The 15,397-nt window shown below is 35.2% G+C and overlaps 1 protein-coding gene and 1 pseudogene across 7 annotated transcripts in view; both read right to left on the bottom strand.

Annotated features, from left to right (window-relative positions):
- The window catches only part of LOC122575124 (KICSTOR complex protein SZT2-like), a 34,680-nt gene that overhangs the window by 17,868 nt on the left and 1,415 nt on the right, over positions 1-15,397 (bottom strand). For 6 of the 7 annotated variants that reach the window (XM_043743667.1, XM_043743666.1, XM_043743662.1 and 3 more), the window contains 9 exons: positions 12,954-13,271; positions 11,726-11,803; positions 10,926-11,331; positions 9,556-9,776; positions 8,588-8,972; positions 8,222-8,471; positions 7,291-8,031; positions 6,940-7,139; positions 1,539-1,702 (listed from right to left, as the gene is read on the bottom strand). In XM_043743667.1, coding sequence (XP_043599602.1) covers positions 1,539-1,702; positions 6,940-7,139; positions 7,291-8,031; positions 8,222-8,471; positions 8,588-8,972; positions 9,556-9,776; positions 10,926-11,331; positions 11,726-11,803; positions 12,954-13,232 — 2,724 coding nt within the window. In that variant the 5' untranslated portion in view covers positions 13,233-13,271. Of the gene's footprint in view, positions 1-1,538; positions 1,703-6,939; positions 7,140-7,290; positions 8,032-8,221; positions 8,472-8,587; positions 8,973-9,555; positions 9,777-10,925; positions 11,332-11,725; positions 11,804-12,953; positions 13,272-15,397 lie in introns of those variants that run through there. The other variant, XM_043743668.1, reaches the window with a different exon arrangement.
- On the bottom strand, positions 5,634-6,874 carry LOC122575126 (annotated as a pseudogene).

Here is a 15,397-nt window from a genome sequence, read left to right as displayed (position 1 = left end):
TGAGAAAACATTTATTAAGTTTTTTTATGAAATGGTGTATTTCAGGCCTGAAACCTCTTTTCCACTTGCGACTAATCGCCTGACTCGCCAAGTAATGCGACTGAGCCACGCGCGACGCCGAAATTACTGATAGACAATCTATAAATACATTATTGAGAAATATATAAACGAGGCGTAAATTAAATAAGGTACCATTCTAAAATTATCGAAGGTATCAAAATGAAATTTGCTGCAAATTAATTAAGTTGATCAAAACCGTATAGCAGAATAGAAAAATAATGAATATGAGAAAAGATCACAATGCATCATGACCCAAATGTTTAATTATCCATACGCATAAGATTTTTGATTATGGGAATACTTTTCCAAATGGATTCTTACACCACGTTTGGCACACAACTGGCTTCGCTGCGCGGTGATGAGATTTGTGACCCGGTATTTTCTATTGAGACAAGAAAAAGCGAAAACAGAAAATTTGGAAATACATGTTGTTTGTCGAAATTACTGCACGGTTGTTTGAATGTTGCTACCTAGATAGTAGAAGATTAAATCTTTCTCTCAAAAATAATCAATCGTCTTTGACCGTGTTGTAAATCTCGTATCACTTTGAACCTTCGTGAATGTGTTGTGAGAATTGTTCGGGAATCGAACAAAGTTCAACTTTATTCTTTTTAATGGAACCATACATTTTTTAACATATTAATCAATCTATCATTCCTTATAAGAATTATTATTAAATTATTATTAATCTATTTATATCGGAAAACTATTAATATAGAAAATGAAATTTTAATAAATGAAATAATTAAATTTTTTGTTCCCGTCAAATATTAACAAATAAATATATGTAGTGTTACGATAGACAATTTTTCATTATTATAGTATTAATTATTTATGTTAAAGATATTATAGATTCTAGTATTATATATTAACACGTCCTCAGGAGAATTTCTCACATTCTAGCAGTAAAACAACGTTCAGTTGCGACGGAGAGTCCTACACGTGGGCACAGCGCGTATATATTCCATATACTTTGTAGTCATATGCAACTGATCTGTCACGGTGATCCTTGACTTCGCAGTCGCGCGTAACCCGTAATCGCGGCAACGCAATTGGATATTTTGCCATATACGATAATGGATTTTGTAGCTGCGGGCGACTAGTCGCAAGTGGATAAAAGACCTAATCCGGCAGGATTAGTAAAGATTTTAGCAGATACGAAACCGGCACTACTGTCTATGACTTCACCCATGTAAAAAAAAGAGAAAGGTTGAGTGAAGTTTATGTACGAACATGATTATATCATACTCATATGTTCGTAAAGCGATGCATCTGTAAGTCTCACTTTTCAATTTGTAAACACAGAGACATAAGAAAAAAACTCACCTTAGCTTAGCTATTTGAGAACATATACATACTTCAGTAAATATTCAAGGTTTGAAAAAATCGGGTGATCTCAGCTCAAAGTTTTAGGCTTTTTCGAGACGAAGATGTCAGATGCTCAGATTAATTATACATAATAAAGTACATATACTCACTGCATCTGGAATCTCATGATATTGCAAAAGATGCATGTATGTTGCTGTGGATTGTACAGGTAATTGAGAAAAGCCACACTGTGGTTCAATCCAAATCTCAGAAATAATTTGAAAATCGCCAGAACTCTCAGCATCTTCTACACTTATTTCGCCATCTGCAGTACCTAAAATGTATACAAATTTATTGTCAAAGAAACATTTTTTTATCTAATAACTATATATACGCATTTTCATTCGTGATATATACTGATAAATAATAAAGCTTGGAAAATGCACAGATTTCAAAAGCTTATGGAGACACAATCTGCTGTATATCGATCATTTTTACACAAAATGTATTTGTAAATGTAGAAGAAAACTATCTTACAAAGAATGTTTTACACGGAATGTTACCGCTTTTTTGGTTATATATTACTTATTCACAAGTATTTTCTTTATATTATAAAATAATATGTAGGAGGTTTGATAACAAAATTGCTCGTTGATGAAACCGTCGAATATATTTAAAATGATAAGTCAGCGTACAGACTAAAAGCTGGAATTGTTAATACAAAGTATTAATCGCCAGATAAAATAGCGCATAAATACTCGTGAAGGCTTGTCGCAAAACGGCGTATGTAATTGATTATAATAATGCCTATTCGCGATCGCATTCGTTTATTTATACTAGTCGGGGGAAAGTCGGAAAATTCAAATTTGTCTTCGTTCGACGGTCGCATGTAGCGGCGACGTTGTTTTGCTCGGAGTTTGTTTATTCTTACGTTAAATATATCCTAATGATCTTCATACTCCGAGGCAATGCAGCAACATGATTTGAATTGACCTCTAACTCATGTGCCGCTACATCAGCCCCCTACCAGTGATAACGTTTTTATTGTGTTTACCTTGATCGTCGCTGTTTTTTTAAATTTTCGTGATATATCTCGTGTCCAATAATTTACGATGTTTAGCCGAAACCTGCCTGTAGCCGATCGGAAAAACGGACTCTTCGCCCAGACCGCGTAACGCACCTATTACTTTCATTATTGATAATTGCGCCGCTTTTGTTGTGGGCGTTCTTCTGTTCTACTGGAATAAGCACGTCACGGGTTTCGGCGGTTTTCGTTTCGAGGTCCTCTGGTGCTACAATGGCTGGCTTTAACCGGTCGACGGAAACCGTTATATCGCGATTGTTGACTTTAATATGTTTTCTCGCCTCTTCGCGTTACTTTAAACGGCCCATCGTAAGGCGGCTGTAAAGAGCTTCTAATCGCGTCATGTCGTAAGAATACATACAGCGAAGACTCCAACTCACGGAAAATGAATATCTTCTTTTCGCCGTGTTGTGTAACGTGCTGAGGCCGGACTTTCTCCACTCGTTCCTTGAGCAGGGTTGCGAATTCCGATTAGTTGGCAGAAAGAACTCCGCCGGCAATCGTATGCCGGTGCCGTAGATCATCTCGGCTGCCGTTGCGTTTAGGTCCTCCTTTATCGCGGTTCTAATGCCTAATAGTACGATTGGCGGAATTTCGATCCAGTTGCTCGTGTCGTGACACTTAATCGCCGCTTTAATCTATCTATGTAAGCGCTCTACCATCCCATTAGACGCAGAATGATATGCCGATGTGCGTAGGTGCGTGACACCAACCGGCATAACTCCTCGAACAGCCGCGATTCGAATTGGCATCCTTGGTCGATTGTTATTTTTAAAGGGGCGCCGAAACGAGAAATCCAAGTCGATAGGAGGGCCGAGCCAACGGTTGGCCCTTCCATGTCGGCAATGGCCAAATGAACGGCTTCTGGCCAACGCGAAAAGCGATCGATACACGTTAGACAATATCGATAGCCCTGCGAATACTGCATTACGATAATGTCTACGTGTATATGCTCGAATCGGCCTGCTAATGTTTTAAACGTTCCAACTGGTGAAGATACGTGCCTGGTGACTTTATTGCGTTGGCACGGTATGCATTGCAGCGTCCACGTACGGCAATCTTTGTTTACGGACGGCCAGACAAAGCGCGTCGTCACCAGTTTTTGTGTGGCGCGTATCCCCGGATGGGAAAGTCCGTGCAACGACTGAAACACGTCGTGTCGTAACGGTCTCGGTACGAACGGCCGCAAGGTTCCGGTCGATCTGTCGCAGTATATTTCGAGGTCCTTTTCAGGAAATCGAATCTTCTCAAGCTGCAGCGCTCAAAAATCAGAGTTGAGGATTTGGCGTAGTTCATCGTCGTTATCTTGCGCTGCTGCTAATGTTCGATGATCTACTACGTTTTCGATTGTCTCGATACGGGATAGCGCGTCGGCTACATCATTTTCTACGCCTTTAACGTACCGGATATCTGTCGTGAACTGAGATATATAATCAAGGTAGCGAAATTGTCGAGGCGAACATTTTTCGAGTTTCTGGCGAAATGCGTAGACGAGGGGTTTATGGTCCATATATATTGTAAATTCTCTACCCTCGATAGCGTGTCGGAAGCCTTTTACGGTGGTATACATCGCAAGCAGTTCGCGGTCGTAGGCGCTATATTTTTGTTGCGCGGATGTTAGAGATTTCGTAGCAAACCCTAGCGACTGCAACTTGTCGTTCGCGCGTTGCTGTAAAACGGCTCCTACTGCGTAGTTGGACGCGTCTACTGTGAGGCTGACGGGCGCATCGGGTATAGGATGCGCTAGCAATGTGGCGTCCGCGAGGGCACGTTTTGATTCCTTGAAGCCGTTTTCCGCGCGTTTGGACCACTCGATAAGCGCGTTGCCCTTTCTCGCGCCTTTTAGCAGGTCGTTAAGCGGTTGCAAAATTTTTGCGGCCCCCGGTATGAAACGTCGGTAGAAATTAATCATACCGAGGTACCTGCGTAATTGTTTAATGTCCGCGGGTTTTGGAATTTTAATGATCGCTTCGACACGCTCGGTCGGCGGCTTGATTCCATCGGCGTTCACGGTGTAGCCAAGGAACGTGAGTTCGCGCGCGCCGAATTTGCATTTCGTAAGGTTTATAACTACGCCGTAGTCGCTGAGGCGGTTAAATAACGTTCGTAGATGTTCGCGGTGCTGGTTTTCGTCTTCCAACGCGATGAGGAAGTTATCTATGTACGCGTAGATGAAATCGAGACCGCTGGTGACTTCGTCGACAAATCGCTGACACGTTTACGCGGCGTTTCGAAGCACAAACATCATATTGGTCGCTTCGAAAAGTCCGAACGGTGTCATTATTGCCGTTTTTTTTTACGTCTTCCGGCGCGATAGGAATTTCATGGTAAGCGCGAACGAGATCAATTTTTGAAAATATGCGCTTACCATGTAGATGAAGGGCAAAGTCCTCGATGTGGGGAGGCGTATATCGTGCGAGCGTTTAACGCACGATAGTCGCCGCATGGTCGCAGGTTTTCATCCTTTTTGGGCACGACGTGAAGGGGTGATGCCCACGAGCTTTTCGATGGACGCATCACGCTTTGTTGAATCATAAGTTCGAATTTAGCTTTCACCTGCTTGAGCCGATCCGGTGCGAGGCAGCGGGGTTTGTTGTAGACTGGCGGGCCTGGCGTAGTTTCGATGTGGTGTACCACGCCGTGTCGAGCCTTTTCCTTCCCGAAAGTCGGAGGACGCGTGAGGGCAGGAAATTCCGTCAGTAGTTGGTGGTACACCGAATCACTACCGATAGTTTTCACTGATGGTGTGTTGTCCTTGGCGGCGTATCTCTTCGATGATAACTGGGTTGTCGTGTCAATCAGTCTTTTATTGTGTGGGTCCACGAGCAACCCGTAGTGGCTCAGGAAATCCATGCCAATGATAGGCGTCTGGACGTCGGCCACTGTAAAATGCCACTTAAAGGCGCGCCGAAGGGACAAGTTGAGGTGGTACCGTACCGTACGTCGCGATTCGTGTCCCGTTAGCCGCGAATAACTCGTACTCGCATTTCTTCGCGGGTCCCTGCATTTTGCTGCGCGGGTAGATGCTAATGTCGGCGCCGGTGTCTACCAGATATGAGATGCGCGTGTTTTTGTCGGACACAAAAATGCGGCGGGACATCAAGCCGTCATCGTTCGTCGCATTTACGGACGGCTAGCCCCGTTTCCCAATTTCCAAGTACACGGTGAGTTACAATTTCTCGCGCGTTCTCCATATCACGTCGCGTGATAAAAACATAAACCACCTTGCCGTGGCGGGCTTCGGGATCGCGAACGGCGGCGGTATCTCGCACAAGAGCATGGTCGTCGGCGATTCTCGATGGCCAGCGCGTTTATTTGCGCTTGCATCTGTATCATCTGCTCTCTCAGCGCATTGATGGCGGCGGCCGTAGAATCGTTTGCTCCAAAGTTTTGTGCCGGTGTATTACCTACCGCACTGGTTCGGTCTGTGCTGACCGCGACAATCTGTCTTAATTCCGACCGTATTTCGTGGATGCTGTCGGCGATCGTGGTCAGCGTTTCAGGCCTCTTATCCTGGACGGAGGTCAGGACACGCTGCACGTGTACCGGGAGTCGGCCTTCCCAGAGAGTCCGGATGAAATCGTCCGATGTTGCAGGGGTGGCAAAGCTTCTCAAATCCCGGTAAAATTGGGAAGGCGTCCTATCGCCTATTTGCTCGTTTTCTATTATTTTATGCAGACGTTTAACGTCTGACTCGCCTAATCTCTTAATGAGTTCCTTTTTAAGGAACTCGTACTGCCCGCTCTCCGGTGGGTCGGCTAGGATGTCTCGGATGAGTCGCACATACGGTTTGTCGATGTTTGTGATGGCGGCTTGTATTTGGTTTTTTCGCTCGTAATTCGGGCATGTTTGAACTGTGCTTCCAGCACATTGAACCACAACTCTACATCATCCGCACAGAACGGTGGTATGCGGAGCTGAGCGTTTATCGCGTCTACGTTACCGAACTCGTTTTTGTCGGTACTCGTCATCTTGAATGTTCTAATATTCGCGGTGTTTGAAATCTTACTAACACTCTCTCGCTTTGATCATTGGGGTCACCAGTTTGTAGAAGGTTTAATGACGAGATTACTCGTTGATGAAACCGTCGAATATGTTTAAAATGATAAGTCAGCGTACAGACTAAAAGCTGGAGTTGTTAATACAAAGTATTAATCGCCAGATAAAATAGCGCATAAATACTCATGAAGGCTTGTCGCAAAACGGCGTATGTAATTGATTATAATAATGCCTGTTCGCGATCGCATTCGTTTATTTATACTAGTCGGGGGGAAGTCGGAAAATTCGAATTTGTCTTCGTCCGACGGTCGCATGTAGCGGCGACGTTGTTTTGCTCGGAGTTTGTTTATTCTTACATTAAATATATCTTAACGATCTTCATACTCAGAGGCAATGCAGCAACATGATTTGAATTGACCTCTAACTCATGTGCCGCTACAAATATAATGTAATATAATAATTATTTCTACAAATATCAATATCTTTACCTTCGTCAGTATCTTCTTCCGATGCACTATCGCGTTCTAATGTTGTATTTGACATAATATGTGGCGGAAATAAAATATATTGAATAATACACGGGTATGATGTATCATTTTCACCAACTCCTTGCATTTGTACTTCAAGAACCATGTTTATAATACCCGCCGCTGAATATGTGAAACTGAAACCCTCAGCCAAACGCATTCTACGAATAAAAATATATAATATCCTGAATTGTTTCTTTACTGGTGTAATTGAAAATGAAACAATAACGTTAATGTAAAACTTTTTTGAAACAAAATAAGATACGTTATTATGAAGAATATCAGGAAGAAGTATTAATGTAAAGGACTTACTTTGTAATTGTGGAAAGAATTCTTGCGATCGCAGTTATATTCAATCGTGGTAATACTATTCCAGGAATGGTTTGTACGAATGGCCGTTTTACATGCCAAAGCCATCGATTATGGTATAAGTATCTAGACAAACTAGTCGTCAAAGTTCCACCTAACATTGGTGTAAGTCTCGTTGAAATAGTCTGAGCCGCATCGGGGAATACAATTAAACTCAAATCAGTTGGCATTCTCTCGTATCTAATTAATATTTTCTCTAAAGATTTATGGACAATGGTGCAAGAAGGTATTTCTTTTTGTTCCGTAGGTCTATTTGGTAAAGTAAGTTTAGACAATCGATCTAAAAGATCGACAACAACATTATGTCGAACAACTCCTTCTGTTCCAGCTGCGAATGCGATATTAAGAATGACACAGAGAGCTTTACAATTAATACGAATCAGCGAGAATGAAACTGGGGGTTTATCCGCTTCTCGATAAATAAATTGTACATATGTATGATTTTCGACGAGAACGAAAGTTGCCCAATTCTTTAACATGGCATAAAGGACAGCAGCTGCCTGACGGCTTTGAACACATTGAAAACGACCACTTTGATTTGCTTGATGTAAATGCCTTGGCAACGGTCTATCGTGTGATAAAATTAACGTTACTCTTTGTGTGTGCATCCAACGAGCCCACTGTAAAGGATTTAAAGACACTACAGGTTGCCAAATTTGTCCGAATTGTGGGCATGCAGCATCGCTAAAAATAAGTATATTCCGTGCATAAATTTCTTAAATGAACTTAGCTTCCGTTTACTCAAATTGTATTATAGTTTAATAATGCGAAATATTCGTGTGTTTATCTATTTAGTTACTAAAATTTGTTTATTTAGTCACTCATAAAATCACGCTTAAAAGTCATAGATACAAAATTCAATTCACAAACATACCTAAGTTGCACCGTACTAGGTGAAGGATAAGCCGATAAATAAAAAACTGGCATGCCGCTTCTGATTGTATCTGGTACACTATACCAAGTCCAACCAAAATCAGGACTCCAACTAAAGTGTGCAAGCATACTGTCACCTTCTGTTAAAGATGTTAAAGTTGCCCAAAATCGATTGACAACACTTTGTCGATATTGCGATTTCAATGGCTTTTTCGATAAACAAGTGATATCGTGTAAAAATTCATAAGGAGCTGTAATAAATTTGCTTTTAACACAAAGAATGTTTTACTTTTAGTTGGTTTTGTAGAATATTTGAAAACGATCAAGAAGTCCTAAAATAATATTAATATATTTTATTTTAATTTACCTTCTGTAGTAATTGTATACTGTATTGTATTAGATGTAGATAATGATTTTGTTAACCAAGGACATGTTACTATATATTCTAATAAAACACTAGACTTCCACAATAATACAAAGCAAATTTCAAGTACATCGTCTCTCACATTGGCACGTTTTATTAAATATCCTTCGCGGAGACGACAACACAATAAACTACTTAATGTACATGTCACTTTATCTTCAATTTGTTTCTTTTGTAAAAGTTGTGTCGATTTTTCTCCATAAAATAATAAATTCTTGGAATGCCAATTTGAATAATCTGGTACAATGTTACAACATACTTCACGATATAATTGCCAACATAAAAAGTTTTTGTGATAAACATTCATTTCGGTTTCGTTTAAATCTACCTGTAAAAGATAATTAATTTATAAAATATATATTATATATTATATGTATATATAAATGTGTATGTGTCCTTAATTATTATAAATTAAATATAAATATGCACGCATACATATGTGTTATCTGTAAAATTATAACAAAATATTCTTCAAAAGCTGGCAAGTTCAATAATATAGCACATTTTTTATTTAAAATACACATATTGTGTAAAATTGTCTCGATATAAATTAAAATATTTCAACTACGAAATCTAGGATATATAGATTTTTCCGTCTGAACTTGAACGAACGTCCCGAATTGTAGGTGTACAGAACTAAGATATATTGTATGTGTTGAAAATTAATATGAATAAAATTTTCAAGTTAAACCATTAGTTTTTATCAAGATAGATCAGGAAATATTTGCAGGTACATAGCGTTTATTGATATATACTAAATAATACATAATAACAATATACCATTAACAATTTCGAATAAGAAGTAAAGAATATTTAGTAATTTTTACTTCTATGAAAGAGATTAATAATACTGCAATATTTAATATCTTTAGTATTTAAATATAAAAATAACGTAATGAAATATTACGTACACGATATGGAATAAAAGACATGTAAGTACCCAATGTAGCTCTTGCAATGAAATGTAATAAATCTTGATAGGGGACTAAACCATCAGCAGAATGTGGATGATATGTACTTCCAACATGTAGAAAACTGCATGCAATTGTTGTTGCACGTAACTGTTGTATAACAGAATCTAAGACATGAACATCGGTATTTCCTACTATACCATCCGACACAATTATCATATCTAAAAAATTCAGTACCATTCTAATTAATTTTAATAATAAAAATCTTTTTATTATTATATTACGATATTATTACGAATTCTGAAACAGCGTCATAATATTTAAAGTAATATTTTATACTCCAGAATTAACAAAATAGTCGTAATGAATCTTTGCACCTAAAAATTATTTGTAACTGTTATCAGAAACAATAGAAAATAGCTATTATTTCTGACCCAAGGCAATATTTTTGTTGTATCAGATGAAAAATACTAATTTAGCATTAGTGTTAATTGGGAATTAACTACAGATATACACATTGTAATGTTGCGAACTTAAATATGTTAAACAACTTTTCTGTGTATAAAATTTCTAGTTTGATAGCAATTGATATATCGTAATCTTATTCTTATTGATTCGAGGGCCAAACGAACACATGGACAATTACGTATGTGTGAACAAATATTGATGAAATAGATATTTGGATTGCGTTTGAAAACACATGAACCTTTTTGAGCAATATATTCTCCAAGTTATTTAAATTTTCTACGATATTACCTAAATCACTGCAATATTATCTACAATATTCTACAATATTATCTAAATCACTGCACTACGTCGTCCACCCCCGCATTATACAGGACCTCTGTGCTTCTTGTAGAATTACAACGTACTGAGAATCTAGTAGAAAGCACGATATGAGGTCTTAAAAATTCATAACGCAAAAGGTTCAGTAGGTTTTCAACCAAATGAACTACAATAGAGTCCCTATACAATATACATACTTAAATGTCACAATCGATCAATCTATGAATTAATTGGATCAATTCGAAAAATTACTCGGAAAATTTACGCGAATACATCTGAATGGATTTAAATGAATTACCTTATATTTTTATTGTTATTATTGTTCTTTATAGAACATTTAAAAAAAAACAATGCACATAGTAGTATGTCATATAGTCTGTAATTTGACTGATAAAAGCAATGTACATAATATTATGAAATTCAATGGTAGTATCGTTTACCAAAATAAGAATTCAAAAAATATGCTACATTTCTATAAATACAAGAATCATATTTCTTCTATATATTTATATTTCTGTTTATACATATATTCTCTTACCCTATTCCAATATATGTTAATACATATGTATATTCATAATACTTACGTGCACAACTATGTTCCGGTAGCAGAGTAAGTGCTAACATTCCATATCTCAACATATTGATAAAGCTTGATTCCGGGGAAATTATCGAAGTATTAGTAGCACAATTATTATTATTTTTATTTAAACAAGTACTGTTCTCTTCAAAAAGACCTCCGACTAAACGTTCGTTTTCAGCTTTTAAATTTTCCAATTGTTGATTAGCTACAGCGGTAACACATGCCACTTTCTCTTCTAATACATGAAGTTGGTTTTCTATGAAATTTGTAAGTTGTTTAACGTTATCCAAAGTTACAAGCCAACCTTGTACTAACACTTGCTGCGCAGGGCTTGTAAAAAAGGGTGTATGGGCTATTATGGTTACATAAATCTCTGGTTGCATTACTCTTTTACTTCCTGGTATTGTAAACTACAACAATATTAAACTCGTTTGTGCAATAATTTTATATTCATATAGAACATTCATTTTCTCTTAATTTTTTAAATTATAGGTATACCTTTTGTGAGATAGTTTCAACGGAAAAATTACACAAAGTAAATTAAATACATAATATATAAATTATGACAATTGTTCTTAAAGAGATTCTATATAAAAATTTTGAGGTTCGATCAAAACTCGGTTTGACCATAAGATGTTTTAAACATGTATAATCTTATATGCTTTATTATTTGTTTAATTTGGTTGATAACTATTACGCGTAAGGTATATCTATTGTTGGTCGAAAGTTTCGATTCACTGCATGATACAAGTAGTACATATTTCGCGATATTATATGAGTTTCAAATAATAAATTATTACTTACAGGTCTAATAATGCTTTCCAAGAAATGTTTAGTAGCCATATATACTTCATCTATGACTATTTCACCATGTTGTATATCCTATAATAACAACAAATATACGAAGAAAGATTTTTTATATTATATAAATATTTTTATATAAATACTTTTTTTTTTAGATATATAAGTGTCAGTATATGATCAAAGTGAAAATGGAATTGCAACTATCCCTTGTGATCATCGGTTAAGTAGCAAATATTTAAGTACTTTTAGTATTATTTTATACTATTTAAGTACTATTCGTATGATATATAGCGTCAACCAAGTTTTATTCGTGCAAAGATCAGAGTAAGAAATATTGAGTGTGACCAAGAAAGAAATGTTTGTCAGATGCTCCACAGTATCATTGATCTATGTACACAGCTATCAGTGAGTACAGAGATCGACTATAACGCAGCAATTTACCTATTTTAAACAATCATCGTACAACACCGAATTTCCCACAGTATATAAACTTTATTAAGCATCAAATTTTATTACTTTGCACAATAAAAAGTTTTTTTTATAACAATACACCTATCTTTATATATTGCATTGCATTTACACTTCGATATAATCAATAGCGTATCTAAAATAATATATAGTTTTGGAAGTTTTTCGTTCCGCAAATGACACTGTAATAAGTTCGCAGAATCTGTATAACAGCGTAAGGCGAGTTGTGTCTGAGAGGGGATTCCTAGCGAAAATTGAATTATTTACAACTTAAAAAAATAATCTTCAACCGATATTTTTGCATATCAACTTTCCTTTGTTCCTGATCCTTCAAAAGTGTCAACAAATTCATTAACACCCTATATGAGCTCCTATTATTAATTTTATATGCTAAATTAGTTCCTAAACTGAATCGTATATATTACGAAAGGTATGGCAATAGTAACGTTATTAAATTTACTTATTAATATTAAAAAGAAAGATGTTGTGGGAGAGAAAAAATGGATGCGTAAAGATGTTAATATATTATTAACAACCGACTAAGCATGTCGCTAAATAAAATCATTAAGAAACTTTAATAATTAGTGTGTTTGTAAATGTGTATGAAAACTCTACTCTTACATTTTACACTTTAACGCCAATTTAATTGCATAAATTCACGTCCAAGTTATAATCTTTTATTGTTAGTAAAAATATAGAAAAATATAATACTTGATTCTTTATCTTAATTATTTTACTGAATTTAGAACTACATACTTACCACAGTTGCGAGTGATGGACTTAAGTCCAAATTAAAGACCATCCTGTACTTATGTGCCAGAAATATTACTGAAGTTGTAGAAGTTACTTTGTAAAGATACTGATGACATGTTTCAGGGCACCATGATCCAGATTTATTTTTCGGTAACACTGATACAATTTCTAGTTCTGCTGCTTCCCTCGTTTTAAAACTTGAACATTGGATACTTATCACAGTATCTAAATGTTCTAACATCCATTGAGCTCTTACATTTCGAGATATAGGAAATCCTTTTTTCATTAACAAAAAAACAGTATCTGCTTCTAAAATAACTTTCTCCTGTAATATAATATTTCCTTTGTACAATATAATATCAATTTGATCAAAAAATGAGATTAATGCAAACACAGTGACATATTTGATGTGGAACCCATCTTACACAACAGATTCATGGCCAATGATCAACAATAGAAGAAGTCGATTAATGGTTATTATTAATTAAATAAATTAAAATTTGCTAATTAAATAAGCAAACAATATTACATAATATTGAACATACATAATATCACATACTGTTAAATAAATTAAACATAATATTGTATATTGTTTATTATTATACAGGGTAGAGAAGATAAAGTGTAACAAGTTGTTCTTTTAGAAGCCATTGCAGCTGTAAACTTGAAATTTTCAAGTATTAAATGGTGCAGAAAACTTAACATTTTAGGATGTAAGACGTTGTATGTAAGATATTGTGGGAGTGAGTTTCTTAAGAATAAAAAGAATGCTACTCTAATTTTTTTAAATGGGATGGCAAATTAATTCTTCAATATTGGGACAGATATTATCAAACCTAACAACTTTTATTTAAGACATTTTTTTTATTTTGCATTTTACTAGTTAAGGAGTTATAACAGAAAACACATTACGGAAGGAGAGTTCCGTAAACATGTCGAAAACTATCAACTGAAATTTATTTGAAAATTATTTTATTAAATATTCAAAGAATTGTCCATTCGCTTGCAAACACACATATATTCTTGTGATAATAGCCTTACGAACATTTGATAACATTGCTGGAATTATGGATTTACATGCGGTATGAATTCTTTTCATATCCTCTTTCATAGTTGATACCGTTACCACCACATTTTTCTTTATGTAGCCCCATAAAAACTGGTGTTAAATCAAGTGACCTATTTGAAAAATAATTTTCAAAACAAAATATATTTCTTCTGATATCTTTCGTATATATCTTTGCATAAGGTATTTCCCGCTATAACTCCTTAACTATACAAAATAAAAAAAGATATGCCATAGATAAAAATTGTCAGATTTGATAACATCTGTCCGAATATCGAAAAATTAACATGCCACCACATTTAAAGAAAATGGAAGTTGCATCCTTTCCCTCCTCCAAAAAATTCACTCGCACAATATCTTACACTTTAAAATATTAGCCTCTCTGCACCATTTAACAACTGAAAATTCAAGCTGATATCTGCAATCGCATCAGAGAAAACAGCTTGTAATATTTTATCTGTCCCATCCTGCATACATATATTTCCATTATCTGTTATATTATAAAATAGCCGCGGAAGAATCGAAGAACTTCAAATGTCGCATTCTAATTTATTACGTAATCTAGTATTGCCTTCGAGTAATAAAATATACTTCTAAAAAATCATAAGTTTGCTATCACACTTTTTTCTAAAACAACATTAAGAAAATAGTCAAAATAATACAGTGGTATGCGAAATTAAAGGATTGCTACCCTTTGACCGCAAAGTTGTCGATATTTAAACTGCCGCAACTTCTTAACAAAAAATCATAGGTACATATTTTCCTTACATCTACAAAAATATGTAAAAATCGTTTTTAAGAAATCAATACTTTTAAAATTTCTTCCACCACTAGCTCTCAAAAAATATTTGTACTATGTAAAAATATTTCTTAATTTCGTTTCACACATATAAATAATTTATATGTTATACATATATTTTTTGTTAAGTAATTAACATCTTTACTATCAAATTCGAAATTGTTATCTTTAAATCTATTTGCAATCAATAACATTTTGATTTGGATAGTATATATTTTTGATTTTACATAAATAAATCCTTTTATTCTTAATATCAACTTTACTGATTATAGACCAAACAATATATAAGAAATTCTTTTCGTATTAATTAAAGTACAAATTTTAACTAATCTTTTTTAATTTATTCAGTTTTAATTTGAAAATTACATTTTCAAGAAAATGAAAGTAAAGCAGATATTGAATATTGATACATATTAATAAAATATTAATTTCAATTAATATTCAATTAATATTATATAATACATATTATACTATACATATAATTTATTTGTTTAACTGTGTAGAATTTGATGTTTGTGTAAACTTATATAAGTTTAAAAGTTATACTTTTTTTAATCATAAATCATCAAACATACAAAATAATGAG

The sequence above is a fragment of the Bombus pyrosoma genome, linkage group LG14 (genome assembly GCF_014825855.1).
Source record: "Bombus pyrosoma isolate SC7728 linkage group LG14, ASM1482585v1, whole genome shotgun sequence".
NCBI lineage: Eukaryota > Metazoa > Arthropoda > Insecta > Hymenoptera > Apidae > Bombus > Bombus pyrosoma.
Note: the sequence above shows the minus strand (reverse complement) of the source record. Positions and strands in the feature narration are given on the sequence as shown.